At 38.7% G+C, this 17,313-nt stretch overlaps 1 protein-coding gene across 13 annotated transcripts in view; it reads left to right on the top strand.

Annotated features, from left to right (window-relative positions):
• Positions 1-17,313, top strand: part of LOC134541305 (gastrula zinc finger protein XlCGF57.1-like) — a 531,604-nt gene that overhangs the window by 287,871 nt on the left and 226,420 nt on the right. For 2 of the 13 annotated variants that reach the window (XM_063384648.1, XM_063384644.1), the window contains exon 1: positions 10,896-11,345. The exons of 10 other annotated variants lie outside the window; for them this stretch is intronic. In XM_063384648.1, the coding sequence (XP_063240718.1) occupies positions 11,325-11,345 (21 nt within the window). In that variant the 5' untranslated portion in view covers positions 10,896-11,324. Of the gene's footprint in view, positions 1-10,895; positions 11,346-17,313 lie in introns of those variants that run through there. One more of the 13 variants, XM_063384645.1, reaches the window with a different exon arrangement.

The raw sequence follows: 17,313 nt of genomic DNA, 5'->3' as shown, positions 1-17,313 counted from the left end.
CGAGTGTACCATTGTTCGAGTGAGGTAAGCTGCCTCTGAACTTTGGTTAAAGCAAACTTCAAATTCGGGGATTGATATATTATTGCAGTGTCGTCTGCATATAATTGCACGTGGGCATGTTCCCGCGGGATGTCGGCTGTGTAAACATTATAGAAAAAGGGTGAGAGTGGGGACCCCTGCGGCACACCTGCTGTCAGCTCCCGAGTGGATGATTTCGCCCCCTCTATTGATACAAAAAATTTTCGACGCCATAAATAGTGGGCCACCAGATGAATATACGTGTCTGGAAAGTTAAATGTAATTAATTTTTGAATTAAGCCAGGTATCCAAACTTTGTCGAAAGCTTTTTCCGCGTCTAGCATCGTTGCGACAGTAAATTTCGCTCGTGAGTTAAAACCGTCAGTGGCCTCTTCAATGAGCTTAATTAGGGGGTGAGAGGTAGAGTGGCCCCTTCTAAAACCAAATTGGTTATCTGGAATGACTTCGTGTTCGTCCGAATGGTGTTGAAGTCGTTTGAGTAAAATTTTTTCGAAAATTTTACTCATGCTATTTAGGAGGCTAATAGGTCGCCTGTTTTGTGGTAGTGACGCATTTTTTCCCGGTTTCGGAATGGTGATAACTTTAGCTAGTTTCCATGACGCTGGGTAGGATTTAAGAATAAAAATAGCATTTATTATTTTAAGAAAGTATTGTATAGCCTGAAATGATAATTTCTTTAAAGTATCAAAATTTATTCCGTCAGGTCCGCCTGCTTTATTTTTTGGTCGCGAGTGAATAGCTTCTAAGAGCTCTTTAATTGTTACGAGTTCCGGCTCGGCTTGTGGAACGATTTGTAAATAGTTATTAACAGCTACTGTCGTGGTCCTAGTAAACTGAGGCTCGTTTATGTCCTCGTTTGGTGAAAATTGTTTTTCAAAAATGTCTGCTATAGCATTTGCTTTATCTATCGCGTCATATTTAATGCCCGCGTTTGTAACAATGGCCGGTGTGGAGATAAATTTATTTTTCCCTCGTAAATTGCGTGTGAGCCGCCACATTTGCCGAGGTTGAGTTGCGCACTCTGTTATTAAGTTTCCGTATTTTTCTATTTTTAAATCTTTAAGTTTTCGCGAGACTTGAGCTTTAAGGCGATTGTATTCAGTCCTAGCTTGCGGTGTTCTCGTTCGTTGATAAGTGTTGCGCGCCTGCCGTTTTAAAACGATTAGCATGTCTACATCTGGGTAATTTATTCGCGTAAATTCTCTTTTATTCACGATTTTCGTGTGTTTTTTGCGCACGTCTGTAATTGTGTCGGTGAAAAGTTTTACGTGAGTTTCGAGCTCATCTGCTGTGTCTATCGCTGGAGTTTCTGTAAAAGTTAATTCCAGGTCTTCGCGAAATTTGTCCCAGTCGGGAATACCAAAAGTGCGGCTAAATATCGCTGCGCAAAATTGAGCATTAAAAGTTAATTGAATTAGTACCGGAAAATGGTCTGAGTCAAGCTCATCTAATTTTTCTGAAATAACCTGCGCACCTGGTATGTTTGTAAGAGCTATATCTAATATGTCAGGCATGCCGCCATTCGTTGGATAGCAAGTTGGCGAGCCTGGAGCAAAAATTTCGTAATTATTTGCTACCGAATGATCTAATAATTTTCTGCCTGCTGGGTTAGTATTTTTGCAGCCCCAGTCTTCGTTTTTGCTGTTTAAATCGCCTGCGATGAAAAAGTGTTGCTGTGGATTAATTAATTTATTTAAATCCCTAGAAAGTAGTGGCTTATCTGGGGGTTTATATACTGCCGACATGCAGACATGCGCATTTTTATTACGAATATTTATGCTGGTGGCCTCTAGGTGCTCTAAGCCAGTTATTTCTATCGGATGGTGATGAATCCCGTGTTTAATTAATATGGCTGTGCCGCCCCCACGAGTGGCGCGGTCAGTGCGGTAAGTGGTGTAACCACAAATATTAAATCGATGATGCGGTGATAGGTGAGTCTCGGTAATGAATGCCACATCAATCCCATATATTACAAGGCACTGTTCCAACTCGTACGACCGAAGGCGGAGACCACATGCATTAAAGTTTAGGAGTTGTAGTGTTTTCCCCATGTTTACTGCCATTTACTGGAGCACTGTCGCGAGTGCTTCCAATAGAATGGTTTGGCGATATTTTATGCTCTCGGTGGAGCGGATGCGCGCGTAATACGGTTCGAGTGCCTTCACTAAATTCCAATAATCGCACATGCGTAAGATCTCTGCGAGTTCCGCGAGGCTAGTGATATTATTTGTTGGCTGTGCTTCTGGCGCGGTTTCTGCTCTATGTTGACTTTTTTCGACGCGAGCCTGCACAATTTGCTCCGCCGTGCGCCGCGGTGCGCTTACGCCTGACGTAGCTGCCGCGTATGACGTGGAAGCTACTGCCTGTGATTGAGTTATGCCCGGTTGGCTGGCCTGCTCGCTGGGCCGTGCGTTTCGCGGACTGCGCTCTGTTGTTGTTGTTGTTGTTGTTCGGTGCACGTGTTCCCTGATTGGCGCGGGGGGAGGGGGGAAACTTTCCCGCGTCGGTGCGGCCGGCTGTGCTCGCGAGGCTGTGCGCGCAGCTTTCTGTGCTGCCTGTTCCGCGGCGGCCTGTCTCCGAGACTCTACGATCTTTAAAAACGCGGGGCACTGTCGCCAGGCCGCGGTGTGGCCTGTTTCCCTGCAGTTCGAGCACACCTTTGGTGCCTCCTCTGGGACGGGACATTCGCTGCGGGGATGCAAACCCGCGCACCTAATGCATTTCGGAACCTCCGCGCAGTTCTTTGTGGTGTGTCCGAAGGAACTACACCTCTTACAAAGCGGGACGTCCTCCGCGCGAGTCGTGTACCGCTCGATCTTTATTCCACTTGTATAGTACAAGTGTTTTACGGCGTAGATGTCGCACACCACGAATGACGGAGTTGGTTCAAAAATTTCCTGCCCTGAGTTGCGGTCTGTGAGCCGCCGACTAAGCTGTTTGATGAAGTTTACCTTGAAACCTAGCGCGGTGAGCTCCTCGGAGATCGCGTCTACTGGCGTGTATTTACTAAGGTTTTTAATTACAACCTTCTCGCCTCGCTCGCTGGGCTGGGAGAAGGTGTGGTAGGGCACATTGTTGGCCTTGAACCACGCGGTCGCCTTGTCTTGATCGGATTTACCGTCGAACGTGATGCGAATTTCTTGTCGTTTCGTTAGCGTCATCCGGTTTTTGACGCCGAGTCGCGCGAATGCAGGGCCCAAGCTGCCGATTGCCTGGCTGTTGCGTACGACGAAGGGGACGCGTTTGTAGCGCGGAGCCTCGTCAGTTGGTGTCCGTTGTTGCGGTGTCGGTACCGCTTGTGACGCATCGCTATTACGCCTGCGTTGTCTACGCTCAACAGTGGTGAAGCCACTGTTGTCGTCCTCGGTTGTGGTGGGCTGGAGCCCTGACGGTTTTTTAGACTGAACAGAGTGTTCAGTCTCTGAGTCGCTGCCCTCATGCGTGCGCTTCGTCGCGGTGCCGACCTCCATCTCCTCGTCGCTACTACTCATCGCAAGTAGGTGCCCCGCCTTGAAAAAAGCAGGGCACACAACAGGCGTATCGTCCGACCTAACTAGCGTGGTATTCCTATCTGTTCGCCGCGTCCTAACTACCTATCGAACCTAGCACCTTACGCACTGGCCACTGACCTGAGCTTCCTTTTTAGGAACGCCAGGCTAGGCAAAGAGAGAGGCTGACCCTTCTCCGACCAGCACGCGGTAAAGAATGAGAAGGGGCTGGAAAATGAGGGTATTTATCAGAGAAAGGGCTACATCTTGCTCAGCCAATGACAGACGAGCTGTCTCCCCATTGGCTGTGCACCATGTAGTTAAAGCGGATTGGTTATGGTGGGTTGAGTATTGGCTATTGTTTTGTGCTGCAGGGATGTTTCTCTCTTTATCAAAGGGATCCACATATTTTTTAATTCAATGCTCTGCTGGCTGAAAATATTTTTATTGCTAATAATGAAGGCTGATTCTTTGATTTTCCTTTTTATTTTATCGGATTCCTGTATGAGTGGTGTGGAGTCTTCCCAGAGAATTTTGTGGCTATTTTCCCATGTATGTTCAGCAAGTCTCTGCCTGAGGACGGGAGCAGATAGCAGTTCCCGAAACGTCGCTTGTTTCTGTTTAGGTAAAACTATTGTATTTGTTTGTTTTTTCGTTTTGTCATGTTTTTTGTCTCGCTTCAACTGTTGTGCTGAATTATTTTGGGTTTCAATATTTTCGTGTTGTCCTCATTTGTGGGGATTTTTTCGTTCTCTTAGTACATTTTTCTTTGTTTTTTCTTTGTTTGCTGACCATATTCCTGTTTCGGAATATTTTGTGGTGTTCATATCCTTGTTGACAACAGCAATTGTTTGCTTTATTTTGTGTGTTTTTTGTATCTTTTTTTGAGTATTTTTATTTTTATTTTTTTATTTTTTTTATTTTATTTATTAGTTTTTCTTCAACAGAAAAAGTTCTTAGCAATGGCGTATGTCCAAAAACTTACATCAAGTCATGCACTCCCATTGCACAAATCTTTTAAAGATAACGTCATGGAAATAAATGATTTTTATTCATTTCATTTTTTTTTCTAAACTTATTATATGTTTATGTTTCTGTTCTAGCCACAGCAGATGTATGGAATGAACCACACAGATGTGTGGGTTACCATGGCAACACTTCATCAGGATGCATCGGACACAGATCCCAAGACTCACCAGACACCTGCATCTTAACCAAGCCAGAAGTGACTAACACTGACCCCATGAAATTATCATGCCCCACAAACTGTCACCCTAAATCCACAGAAAATTATTGTGTTAGCAATTGTATTCCAATACAGCAACACACTAATACACACACAGACCATAAACCTTTTTCCTGTACACTATGTTATGCTAAGTTTAGCCAGACTAGCTCACTGAAGCAGCACTCTCTAACACACACTGGAGAAAAACCTTTCTCTTGTTCAGTATGTACTGCTAAGTTTAGTCATGCTACTACTCTGAAGCGGCACTCTCTTACACACACTGGAGAAAAACCTTTCTCTTGTTCTGTATGTTCTGCTAAGTTTGGCCAGGCTAGTTCTCTGAAGCAGCACTCTCTTACACACACTGGAGAAAAACCTTTCTCTTGTTCTGTATGTTCTGCTAAGTTTGGCCAGGCTAGTTCTCTGAAGCAGCACTCTCTTACACACACTGGAGAAAAACCTTTCTCTTGTTCAGTATGTACTGCTAAGTTTAGTCATGCTACTACTCTGAAGCGGCACTCTCTTACACACACTGGAGAAAAACCTTTCTCTTGTTCTGTATGTACTGCTAAGTTTAGTCATGCTACTACTCTGAAGCAGCACTCTCTTACACACACTGGTGAAAAACCTTTTACTTGTACTGTATGTTCTGCTAAGTTTGGCCTTGCTGGTAATCTGAAGCGGCACTCTCTTACACACACTGGAGAAAAACCTTTCTCTTGTACTGTATGTTCTGCTAAGTTTAGCCTTGCTGGTAATCTGAAGCAGCACTCTCTTACACACACTGGAGAAAAACCTTTCTCTTGTACTGTATGTTCTGCTAAGTTTGGCCTTGCTGGTAATCTGAAGCGGCACTCTCTTACACACACTGGAGAAAAACAGTTCTCTTGTACTGTATGTTGTGCTAAGTTTAGACATGCATGTCATCTGAAGGAGCACTCTTTTACACACACTGGAGAAAAACCTTTCTCTTGTTCTGTATGTTCTGCTAAGTTTAACAGGTCGAGGCATCTGACACGGCACTCTCTTACACACAAAGGAGAAAAACGTTTCCTTCTGTGATATTACATCTGACAATATTGAATATTTTATTATTATTTTACCCTGACCATAAATAATAATTATTTGTGAAATTACATTTGTATTAATTGCTCTATCCAATAGTGATTTAACTTCTATGATGAAAAGACAAAAGTCATGTTTGTGCTATGGTAAAAGGAATTGAAAAAAAGGAAAGACTGACTTTTTTGGGTAAATAAAGTGTAAGGACGTGTTTAAGTATTTGGATGTAATTGGTAATTGAAGTAAGACTTTGAGTTAAATGAAGAGGTATTACCATTTGCAATATATTTATTTATTGAAGTTATATTTTTTTCAAAAGTACTGTCGGCATAATTACACGCTTTATATTAGCTTCACCTGTTTGTTTGTTTGTTTGTTTGTTTGTATGTATGTTTGTAACCGACGCCTTTGGGTGCGATTTTGACCCACTTTAAACGGCCATATTTCATTCAAACTTTGTAGATTTATCGAGGACCGATGGCAATACACTAATTTGATAAGATTAGTCTATTATTCAATTTGTAAAATAAGATTTTTGTCAATTTATATAATTTTACAATATTTAGTAGGCTTTGTTTATATCGAGCCAAAGACAAACTGAAAGAAAAGAGTTCGCACATTGTAAAGAAAACCGTTTCGCTCATGTGCAAACTCTTTTCTGTCAGTTTGTCTTTGGCGCGATATAAACAAAGCGTACTAAATATTGTGACTTTTAATTGAATGAAAAGTGAGAGTGGGTTATGATTATTGTGAACAATATACTTTCTTGAAGAGAATATTATCTATATTTGTAAAAATATGAAGAAAACCTGAAATAAGGGCTTTAAATGTTGTTTCTTTCGTTCAATAGAGAAACACAATTACGTGTTTGTTTCATTTTACCAATTAACCAAGAGTGAAACATTATTATAAAACAACATTATCTGCAAATATTTCACGAAACATGGAAAAATTGAGGTTTGATTTTGCTGTGAAACCAACAGCAGATGGGAAATCAAACACCATATGCATAATCTCAATAGCTACACCTAATGGGCAGATTTTTGAAATTCCACTCGAACACCAACCTGCAAATGTACACCAAGCAGTTACAAATACTCCAAACTATGCCAAGGATGGTCACCCATCAGATATGCTGACTTAGAATAAACATCAATGACTTCCCGAATATATTGATTTTCATGGCAGGATATTGAAATTATTGAGTACTGTAGTTCTTCAACACGCTATACACCAATCCCTCACTTAGCACGACTAATTCGTTCCTAAAAATGTTCGTGTTAATCGAAATCGCGTATTCTGAAGCATTAGTCCCCATAAATATAAGGCTAAATTATTTAATGTGTTCCAAGATGTGTAGGGAAGTAATCTTTACATAATATAAATGCGTAGAATAATACTTGAAAATGCATATGTCATATCATTTATCTTTTTAAGCCTACCACCGAATACGTTAGATAAAGAAAACATGGCACAGTGTAACGGGAGATAAGTGGTAACATATTTACCGTCAGTCAGCACGTTGGCTTGCCCGCCCAGGCGTGACCTTCAACACGCGCGTGCGTCTGTCTGCCTGCTGTTGCAAGCAGCTGGATCCTTTGTTATTACGTTTAAAACTTAACAAAATTAAAACACTTTTATGAAATTAAGAACCGGTTTTATATAACTTTAAAACACACAGCCATATGTAAACATTTAATTTGTTATGCACACCTCTTATAAAAGCGGCTATGTAAACAAATCAGTTAACAGATAAAACAGATTTAGATTTTCCCTAGAGCACAAACATAACATTAAAATATGTACAATATGTGCATATACAAAACATAAAAGTTAGTTAAATTTTTTCTGGGGTGATATTAACACTATCATCTTTCTTTTTTTTAAAAAACGTGTCCAATTTCATCTGCTTTGGTTTCTGTTCTGTCAAAAAAGTTTTGTAAACTTCACATTCTTGTTTGATTCCTTTAATCACAGTGTTTTTGCGTTCATCATCGGGATCATTTTCTTCTAGGATAGAGAATGCTTCGTTTATTAAACAAAAAAATTTGGCGACATCTTTCTTATTTAGTTCTCTCTTAGGTTCGGCATTTTCTTCTTTATCTGGAACTAAACACTGTTCCTCATCAAGTTCAATTATTTTGTCAGCTGTGAGTTCCTGAGAATGCGAGTCCAGCAGTTGGTTCACATCGTGCGACTCGAGTTCGTCGAATCCTAGATGATGGCCCATGTCCACGATATCAACTGTCACATCTTTCAAATGGTCTTCGTTAGATTCGAACCCCCGGAATTCCTCTGTGAAAGAAGGGCACAACTTTTTCCACACGCCTTGAAGGCAGGAGATCGATATTTCCTTCCAGCTCTCATCAATGTTGTCGATGGCATTTTTAATGTTGTATGACTTCCAGAATTCTTTAGTGGTTTGTTTATTATCCCCATCCGTGGCCGCAATGAGATGGCGGAATGTACGTCGAAGATAATAAGCTTTAAATGTTGCAATAACGCCCTGATCCATTGGTTGCAACAGCGATGTTGTGTTCTTTGGTAAAAACACCACTTTTACATTTTCAAACAAATGAGTTATTTCTGTTGGATGACCAGGTGCGTTATCCAAAATTAACAACATTTTGTTATCCAGATTGTGTCTCTTGTTGTATGCAGTTACTTCTGGTACGAAAAAGTTGCGAAACCAGTCACTGAAAAGGGCGGCAGTCATCCAACCTTTGCGATTAGCTTTCCATATCACTGGTAAATGACTCTTGGCGTATCCTTTCAGTGCCCTTGGATTTTCCGAATGATACACTAAAAGTGGTTTTAATTTATGGTCACCAGCTGCATTGCTTCCCAGTAAAAGTGTAAAGCGATCTTTTGATATTTTGAATCCTGGTGCGGCTTTTTCATCCTTAGCGATGTATGTTCGGTCTGGCATTTTTTTCCAATAAATTCCAGATTCATCAACATTATACACTTGCTGTGCACTGTATCCTCCTTCAGTTATAATATCTTCAAGAACATCTGGAAAGTTTTCAGCTGCTTCTGAATCTGCACTCGCGGCCTCGCCTTTCTTCTTTAAGCAGTGCAAATTGTATCTTTCAACAAACTTTTCAAACCACCCTTTGCTGGCAGAAAAACTGACGTTACTGTCCGGATATTTACTTTTTAACTTTTCAAAAATTAAAAGTGCTTTCTCCCGTATCACAGCTTGATTCACACCAATCCTATCAGGCCCATGATTTTTTTCACTGCACCACTCATTCAACAATCTTTCCATGTGAATCATGTGTTCATTTTGGTTCCTATATCTAATATCAAAAACATTTCCGCTAGTACCAACAGCATCAGACTTACACAGACGTTTTATAGAGTCCTTATTTCGCACAATTGTCCGCACAGTTGACTCTGTTAAACCTAAAGCACGACCAATATACGTATGTCCTTCATTACATTCAGCTCGCCGTATAACTTCAAGTTTTGTCTCAAGACAAATAGTTTTACGTTTCTTAACACTTGTTGAACACGATGCATCACCCTCTCGCTTGGAAGCCATTATTCCAACTGCAGCTGCGCAATTCATCACGGCCTGGTCTGCAGCCGGGCATCAACGGTACGGCCTGGTCTGCGGCCGGGCATCAACGGTACGGCCTGGTCTGCGGCCGGGCATCAACGGTACGGCCTGGTCTGCGGCCGGACATCAACGGTACGGCCTGGTCTGCGGCCGGGCATCAACGGTACGGCCTGGTCTGCGGCCGGGCATCAACGGTACGGCCTGGTCTGCGGCCGGGCATCAACGGTACGGCCTGGTCTGCGGCCGGGCATCAACGGTACGGCCTGGTCTGCGGCCGGACATCAACGGTACGGCCTGGTCTGCGGCCGGGCATCAACGGTACGGCCTGGTCTGCGGCCGGGCATCAACGGTACGGCCTGGTCTGCGGCCGGGCATCAACGGTACGGCCTGGTCTGCGGCCGGGCATCAACGGTACGGCCTGGTCTGCGGCCGGGCATCAACGGTACGGCCTGGTCTGCGGCCGGGCATCAACGGTACGGCCTGGTCTGCGGCCGGGCATCAACGGTACGGCCTGGTCTGCGGCCGGGCATCAACAGTACGGCCCGGTGTTTGTTTATCTGCGTGCACATCTCTTTCCCCTCGCATTCCAAACCACTCTTCCCCCCTCGTATTCCATACCTGACGTCGCGTCGTTTCCGAAATTTTTTTTAGCCTGTGGCGATTTCGTGCTAACTGAAATTTACAGACGTGCTATTCGAGACTAGGGCAGTAAAATTTACATCGTGCTAACTGAATTCGCATTAATTGAAGACGTGCTATGCGAGGGATTGGTGTATTGGATATATATTTTAGAAGCAGCCAGTATCTACTCAAATTCACTTTAATAGTAAAGTCATGTAATAAATAAAAATTGAGCCACATCTAGAGACACTTATGAGATTAAACAATATTTATCAATTTTATTTTAACTGCAGCTAATATCTATTCAAAAACTACTTTAATATTAAATTGATGTAATAACTATCAAGTTTTGTTACATTGTTATAAAATTTCTTTCATAGTCGATAAAGAAGTATCACTTTAAATTATAATAAACCAAACTAAAAAGTAGAAAATCAATAATTGTTTAAAAAAAAAAACTTAAAATAACACGCTTTATATAAAAACCAAACTAAAAAATAGAAAATAAATTTTAATAAATTTGAATTAAGAATAGTGTAAAATTTTTTAATAATTATAAATTGATAATAGTGTATATAAGAAAAAAATGTATTTTATTTAAAATAAAATCGTGGGGTGCATGGTGTTAATAGTTATAAATATTTTTTTGACATTATGAGTAGAAGGATTATCATTTTGATAATATCTTAAAAACCACCCCAAACTTTTTCTAAAATAAAATACATTTTTTCTTATATACACAATTATTAATTTATATTTATTAAAATTTTTTACGCTATTCTTAATTCAAATTTATTAAAATTTATTTTCTATTCTTTAGTATGGTTTTCTATATAAAGTTTGTTTTTCAGTTTTTTAAAACTATTATTTATTTATTACCTATTAATTGACATCGAGACCTAGTGAAAGAAAATTATCGTTTGCTACAATGGAATAGGTATGAAACAATTTTGCAACTCAAGATGTGGCTAATGCAGTGAACCAACTACATTTTATGGATTGAACCACAAAATAATTGAACCAGATTCTACTGTGATCTTCGAAAAGTAGTTGAAAGACTTTGAATTTTACACCAAGTTAACGGTGTTCTACAATAAAAGTTGCTACGAGAACCTCTGAAGAGAAGCCACATGAATCGTCTAGGACTGACCTGTAATTCGAGCGGAACACACGACGGGGACGGTTGCTGACGAGACCGCGTTCTTCCACCATTCTACGAGAAGCTACAGGTCATCTTAAACTGTAACGCATATTCGTGTACGCAATCCCTGAACAGCGACGTAAACTAGCTTGGATATATCCTTTAATTGAATTATTATTCATGTATATGTTTCATCAAACGGTAAGTATTCATACTGGTGTATTGAGTTTGAGACGGTTTGTTTTGAAGTGTTTATGTAATTTCGTAATATTACAAATTCCATCTCCCCACATTCAGATTGCCCTATTCATATTATTCAATGTTTTATTTTGCTTGGATTAATGTAATTGCTCTGTTGAATGTTTTGCTTGCTATATTTAGTGTCAACTTCAGTTTATGTCTGTATTAACAGTTAGCATATTAGAGTACCCTAGAGAGAAAGATTCTCATAATTGTTTTACTTACACTGAGCTTAGTCAGACTGTAATTGCTTGCATTGATTATAGTATACAGAGTTACTAACCTACACTCTCATATTACTTAATGTAACTTACTAATCTCCACCTATGGAATTTGAAATATTTATCTATTTGTGTCTGTAATCTTGAAGGGCCTTGTAAATAATGTTTCTATGTTAAAATATTAGTTGTCGATCATGAGACTTGGAGTCGCATTCATATACTTGTAATGAAACGTGGCCAAAGAAACTAGCATTTTAAATTTAGATTTGACAGATTTAATATTTTTGATTTCATGGTAGATTTAGCTGGTCAGGTTAGTAATATTGATAGTGCAATGGTTAGTTGGCGCCATATATCCCGGAAGGAATTTATTACCAGACACTGAATTGTTATTATTCCGAATCAAAGTATCTATAATGTTGAACAAACCATTCATAAGATTGAGGTATTTGATTCTATAGAATTGGTCTCCCAAATTAGAGACTATCTCTTTACTTTGTTGATTATTTCTGCTAAATTTAGCCAACATTTTGGTCTGAAGAGACATGTTCCTACATTCATTGGAGAAAAACCTTTAAAAAATACATATTATATTTTTATAATTTTTTTATTTATTTTCTATAATCTCATGTCATACATGCGCATTCTCTGTTATACATTTACAGTGAAACCACATTAATACAAATCTGAGGGTTCAGTAAATTAACCACTTTGTAATAACGAGGATTGTAATAACCATACTTTTTCACATTGCACTTACATATTGTTTCTGTTTGTCAAAATAAAATAAAAATTTGTGCATTTATTTAGTACAGTGTACTACAATCCGCATAAGAACATTCTCCTAATTAATAACATGATTGGCATACATAAAATTTCATACATAATTATTACGGGTTTAGTATTTTGATACAACTTATATATTTCCTAATTGTTCACTGAGAATATTTTGGTAATAAAAATTGACAATTTGGTTTGCTTTTTATTTTTAATAAACACTTCGAACAATGTTACACAGATGATCAAAGTATTGATTGTTTCATTGTCAGTATTGCTGGAAAGTATAAATTAAGGGAAAAATCATAAACACATCTTATACATAAGTACCTCATTTCCTGTACATATATATTTTTTTTCAATTCTTTCACTTTATATCAATACTCAAGTAATGCACAAAATAATGTCATGAATAAACACAAAAAGTATAGTTTAATTTTTATTAAATTAACTCATTTTATTTGTTATGCAGTTGTCTCACTAATCAGGGCTCCCGCTAGTCCGGAGATCAGGTTAATCTGGTCGGATCTAAAAATAAAAATGATAAAATATGTTGTGGCACTGGAAAAGAAGACAATACAATTCCAAGATAAGAAAGTGTCAGCCTGCCCTCAGTTGCCGGAAGTCTTGCCACCAGTTTTCCGCTCATCGCCTGTATTCAGGGGAGTGACTCACTCTATACCTGCGAGTTGTTTTGTTTTGTTTCCTTCAGTCAGTGATTACTCGTGCTGGCGAAAGTGCTTTATTGAGTGGGAGTGTCTTATTGTGTGCACTATTAAGAGCAACGTAATGGCTACTAAACATAAGAAAGTGACTATAACAATGGTGCAAGAACACCAAGCCTTATTTTGTATTGATGCAGGTGAATCTGTAACTAGAATCGTGCAAGATTTGGGAGTGGGAAAACAAACTGTTTCTGATGGGGAATAAATTAGAATGTAATTGAAGATTTTTGTGCGAAAATGGTGAATAAGGACAGTCTGGGTAACAGGGCACTTTACAGTAAGTTTATTTGGGATGACACCATTGCTACTGCATTTGCAAAGGAAAGTCAAGTTATTGGAACACTGAGATTGGAGAGTCATTATTTTTTTCCAGTGTCCAATATCAGTCTGATTGTGCCTGAAGAAGGGAACAGATATCAGTTCCCGAAACGTCACAACTTTTCTCATTGGAAATGTTCTGTTTTAGTCATTGCTATCGTCATTGTTTCTTCCATAGAACCTTTTTTTACCTTCATCGCTGTGGTTATATGTTTGCTGCATTGTCCAGGTTTATTTTCGGCTACATTTAATCAGTCTGTTCGTTGTTAGCACACTGTGTTTGTCTGAGTTATATTAACTTTTCCATGACTAAGTTCGTTCAACGGAATTCTTGTGCTGTATGATATTTATATGTTAAACATTTTATGTCCATGCTATTGTCTTTCTTTTGCCATATGCTTGTTGGTGACATAAGCTGATTTGGTCGGGTACACGTCGTTTGTCCTAAAATCGTTTGTCCTAAAGCGTTTATCCTAATTTCGTTTGTCCTAAAAATTAGGACAAACGACTTTAGGACAAACGACGTTAGGACAAACGACTTTAGGACAAACGACTTTAGGACAAACGAATTTTAGGACAAACGACGGAACAGCTTCAAAATATTTTTACTCTGAGTTTTAGGACAAACGACTTTAGGACAAACGACATTAGGACAAACGACTTTAGAACAAACGACTTTAGGACAAACGACTTTTAGGACAAACGACGGTTCCAGTATCGATAAATCCTTACTCTGAGTTTTAGGACAAATGACTTTAGGACAAACGACATTAGGACAAACGACTTTAGGACAAACGACATTAGGACAAACGACTTTAGGACAAACGACATTAGGACAAACGACTTTAGGACAAACGACATTAGGACAAACGACTTTAGGACAAACGACTTTAGGACAAACGACTTTTAGGACAAATGATTTTAGGACAAACGACATTATGAAAAACCAAGTTAGGACAAATGACTTTAGGACAAAAAACTTTGAGTCAAACTATTTTATTTAAAAACCACAGAGCATGTGAGAACTTACAGTAAAAGAAAACGTTTGAAAAAATAATGTTATATACTGGGGAAATACTTTATATTCTATGTAAAAAAAATTCAGCGTTTACGATCGTTACAATTTTTAGACATCTAGGAATAAACGACTACGGTTTCAACGACCTAAATCTGTTTTTTTTTTTTTTGCCATCTTGGATCCGCCATATTTAAATAGAGCGCCCCACTCATTACGATGAAATTTTCGTCATGACCGCCATATTGAATTTTTCTGTTCCACTGGGGGCCGCCATCTTGGATGCCGTCGACTTTGTTTCTGTTCTTTGTTCCTAGATAGCGCCAGCAACGCTCTTGATTTTTTTTTTGTTCTTCTGGAGGCCGCCATCTTGGATACCGTTGACTTTGTTTCTGCTGTTTGTTCCTAGAGAGCGCCAGCCTAGCTCTTTATTTTATTTTATTTTTTGTTCTTCTGGAGGTCACCATCTTGGATACCAAGGACTTTATTTCTGCTTTTTATACATAGAGAGCGCCAGTGTCGCTCTGATTCATCACAAAGGTCGATGTTCCATTACCTACCATTGCTATTATGGTCCTTATTGACATATTAAATTTAAATTTTTGAACAAAATACATTGGAAGCGCTGTGATTCGAACCATTGCAGCTCTGATCTCTAGGTTGAAAAACATACGCCTTTAACCGCACGGCCATCGAGACATTTACCAAACTGAGAATAAAATAAGGTAGGTATATATAAAAATAACATGCATATTCGGACTTGTAATTTTTTTTGATTTGAAGTAATAATAGCACCACCTGTTCGAGACAGAACCACCATCATGTATTAGGACGCAACTGTAACAATTATCGTTACGGTCACAATCTTGAATATCCGTAATTGTTTTGTTTGAAAATCGGTAAAAAATTTAAAAATCATTAAAAAATTAATCAATCGAATTAAATAATAAAAATCTTAAAAAACACCGTTGCACTTTTCGTTACGGTCGCCATCTTGAAAATAGATAATTTTAATGCTATAGATTCGAGAAAAAAAAATTACTTATTAGAATACTAATTAATTAGTTAGATTCCTGTCCTTGGTTCGAAACTATTAGAGCAAAAAAAAAACAGATCCTTCCTCCACAGAAACCACCTACAGATTGATCTCCGCCACCAATAGCAAGGTATATATATATATATTGTCAGCTAGTATGACGACATGTCCGCCATCTTGTCTTCATCCGCTGGAGAAAACCATCGTGTTTTCGTCTGATAGAGTGTGCTGATACCATGTTAGTATAATATTCTGTTCACCATAACTTTGTCCTCAACTGTTGGCATTGAACATTGACCTTGACCTTGAAATTTGACCTTGACATTGAAATTTGACCTAGAACCTTGAAATTTTATTTTACCTTAACGACCATCATGGATCCGCCATTTTGCGTTCAATACATGTTACCAGGAGCTACCACCTGCTAGAGGTCATTGCCACCATCTTGTTTTCGTCTGCTGGAGGACACCATCTTGTGCGTGTACTCGTCTTATAGAGTACATTACCATCATACTTGTCTAGGTTTTACCCGCTAGAGTGCAGTAATCATTTATTAATATTGAAGTGCCTGCCATCTTGAAATTTGGGCGCCATCTTGGAATCGTGTAATTATTTAGCTAGAAATTCTGGAAATATTCCAAAATTCAACAAAAAATTCACTTATTAAAGTAATGATTGATTATATCAATTCCTGTTCTTGGTTCGATCCTTGGATGATGCAAAAAAATAATTTTATGCAAAAAATAATTATTATAATAAATTATTATCAAAGTCCTAAAAGAGACTTAAAATCAACTATTACCATCATCCTTTAAACCATTACGACCGCCATTTTAGATATTTGTATTTATTGACTTATTAGTTCGGGAAAAATTCCAAAATTCACCGAAAATATCACACATTATTTTACATATTGAATCGAAACTTTCTTTGATCTATGAACGAAGCTGAAAATAAATTTAATTTAAATACCAGAAAATTGTCAGGTTCGAGAAATAAAACACCGCAAGTTCTTTTACAAACATAATATTTATTACATAATTTCTATCCTACTAAAGGATCACTTGCGAAAGCCAGCAATCTTATAAACATTTAGCCCTGCATAGACATGAAACGACTAATTCTTAGCTCCAACAGCTCCGACTCCTCCAAATGCTCTAACAGCTCCAACTGCTCCAACAGCTCCAAATTCTCCAAATGCTCCAACAGCTCCAAATGTTACAAAGGCTCCAAATGCACCAAATGCTCCAAATGCTCCAACAGCTCCAAATGCTCCAAATGCTCCAACAGCTCCAAATGCTCCAAATGCTCCAAAGGCTCCAAATTCTCCAACAGCTCCAAATGCTTCAAATGCTCCAACAGCACCAATTACACCAACAGCTCCAAATGCTCCAACTGATTTCAATTACTTTTTTTTTTATCGAACTTGACATGATTTTATGCATGACTTTATTAGTAGGTATACATTTTGGATGTCAGTGGTGACTTTTTTACACCTTTTAGTTATAAATTTATTTAGAAATGAGCTTTCGAGAAATAATAAAGTACATTTTTAAAAAATCTTAATTTTTCTTCAAGTTTATACACATGCAATTAATGGAAACCATTATTTTATGTAGCTAGCTTCCCTCAGTTCTTTAAGTATGAGGGATATTTCTTTGATGCTCGAATAGTTTCCTGCACAAAGCGAACCATGTAGAAGCCTTAGCCTGTCAACCAATATGTTAGGATCTTCCCATGAGGTATAATCAATCTCTCTGCTACGTTCATCTTCCTTGTATGTTTATAATAAAAATGATTATCCCTGGTGTCTTCTGTTTCAACACCAACCACAAGG

The sequence above is a fragment of the Bacillus rossius genome, chromosome 18 (assembly GCF_032445375.1).
Source record: "Bacillus rossius redtenbacheri isolate Brsri chromosome 18, Brsri_v3, whole genome shotgun sequence".
In the NCBI taxonomy this organism is placed as follows: domain Eukaryota; kingdom Metazoa; phylum Arthropoda; class Insecta; order Phasmatodea; family Bacillidae; genus Bacillus; species Bacillus rossius.
Note: the sequence above shows the minus strand (reverse complement) of the source record. Positions and strands in the feature narration are given on the sequence as shown.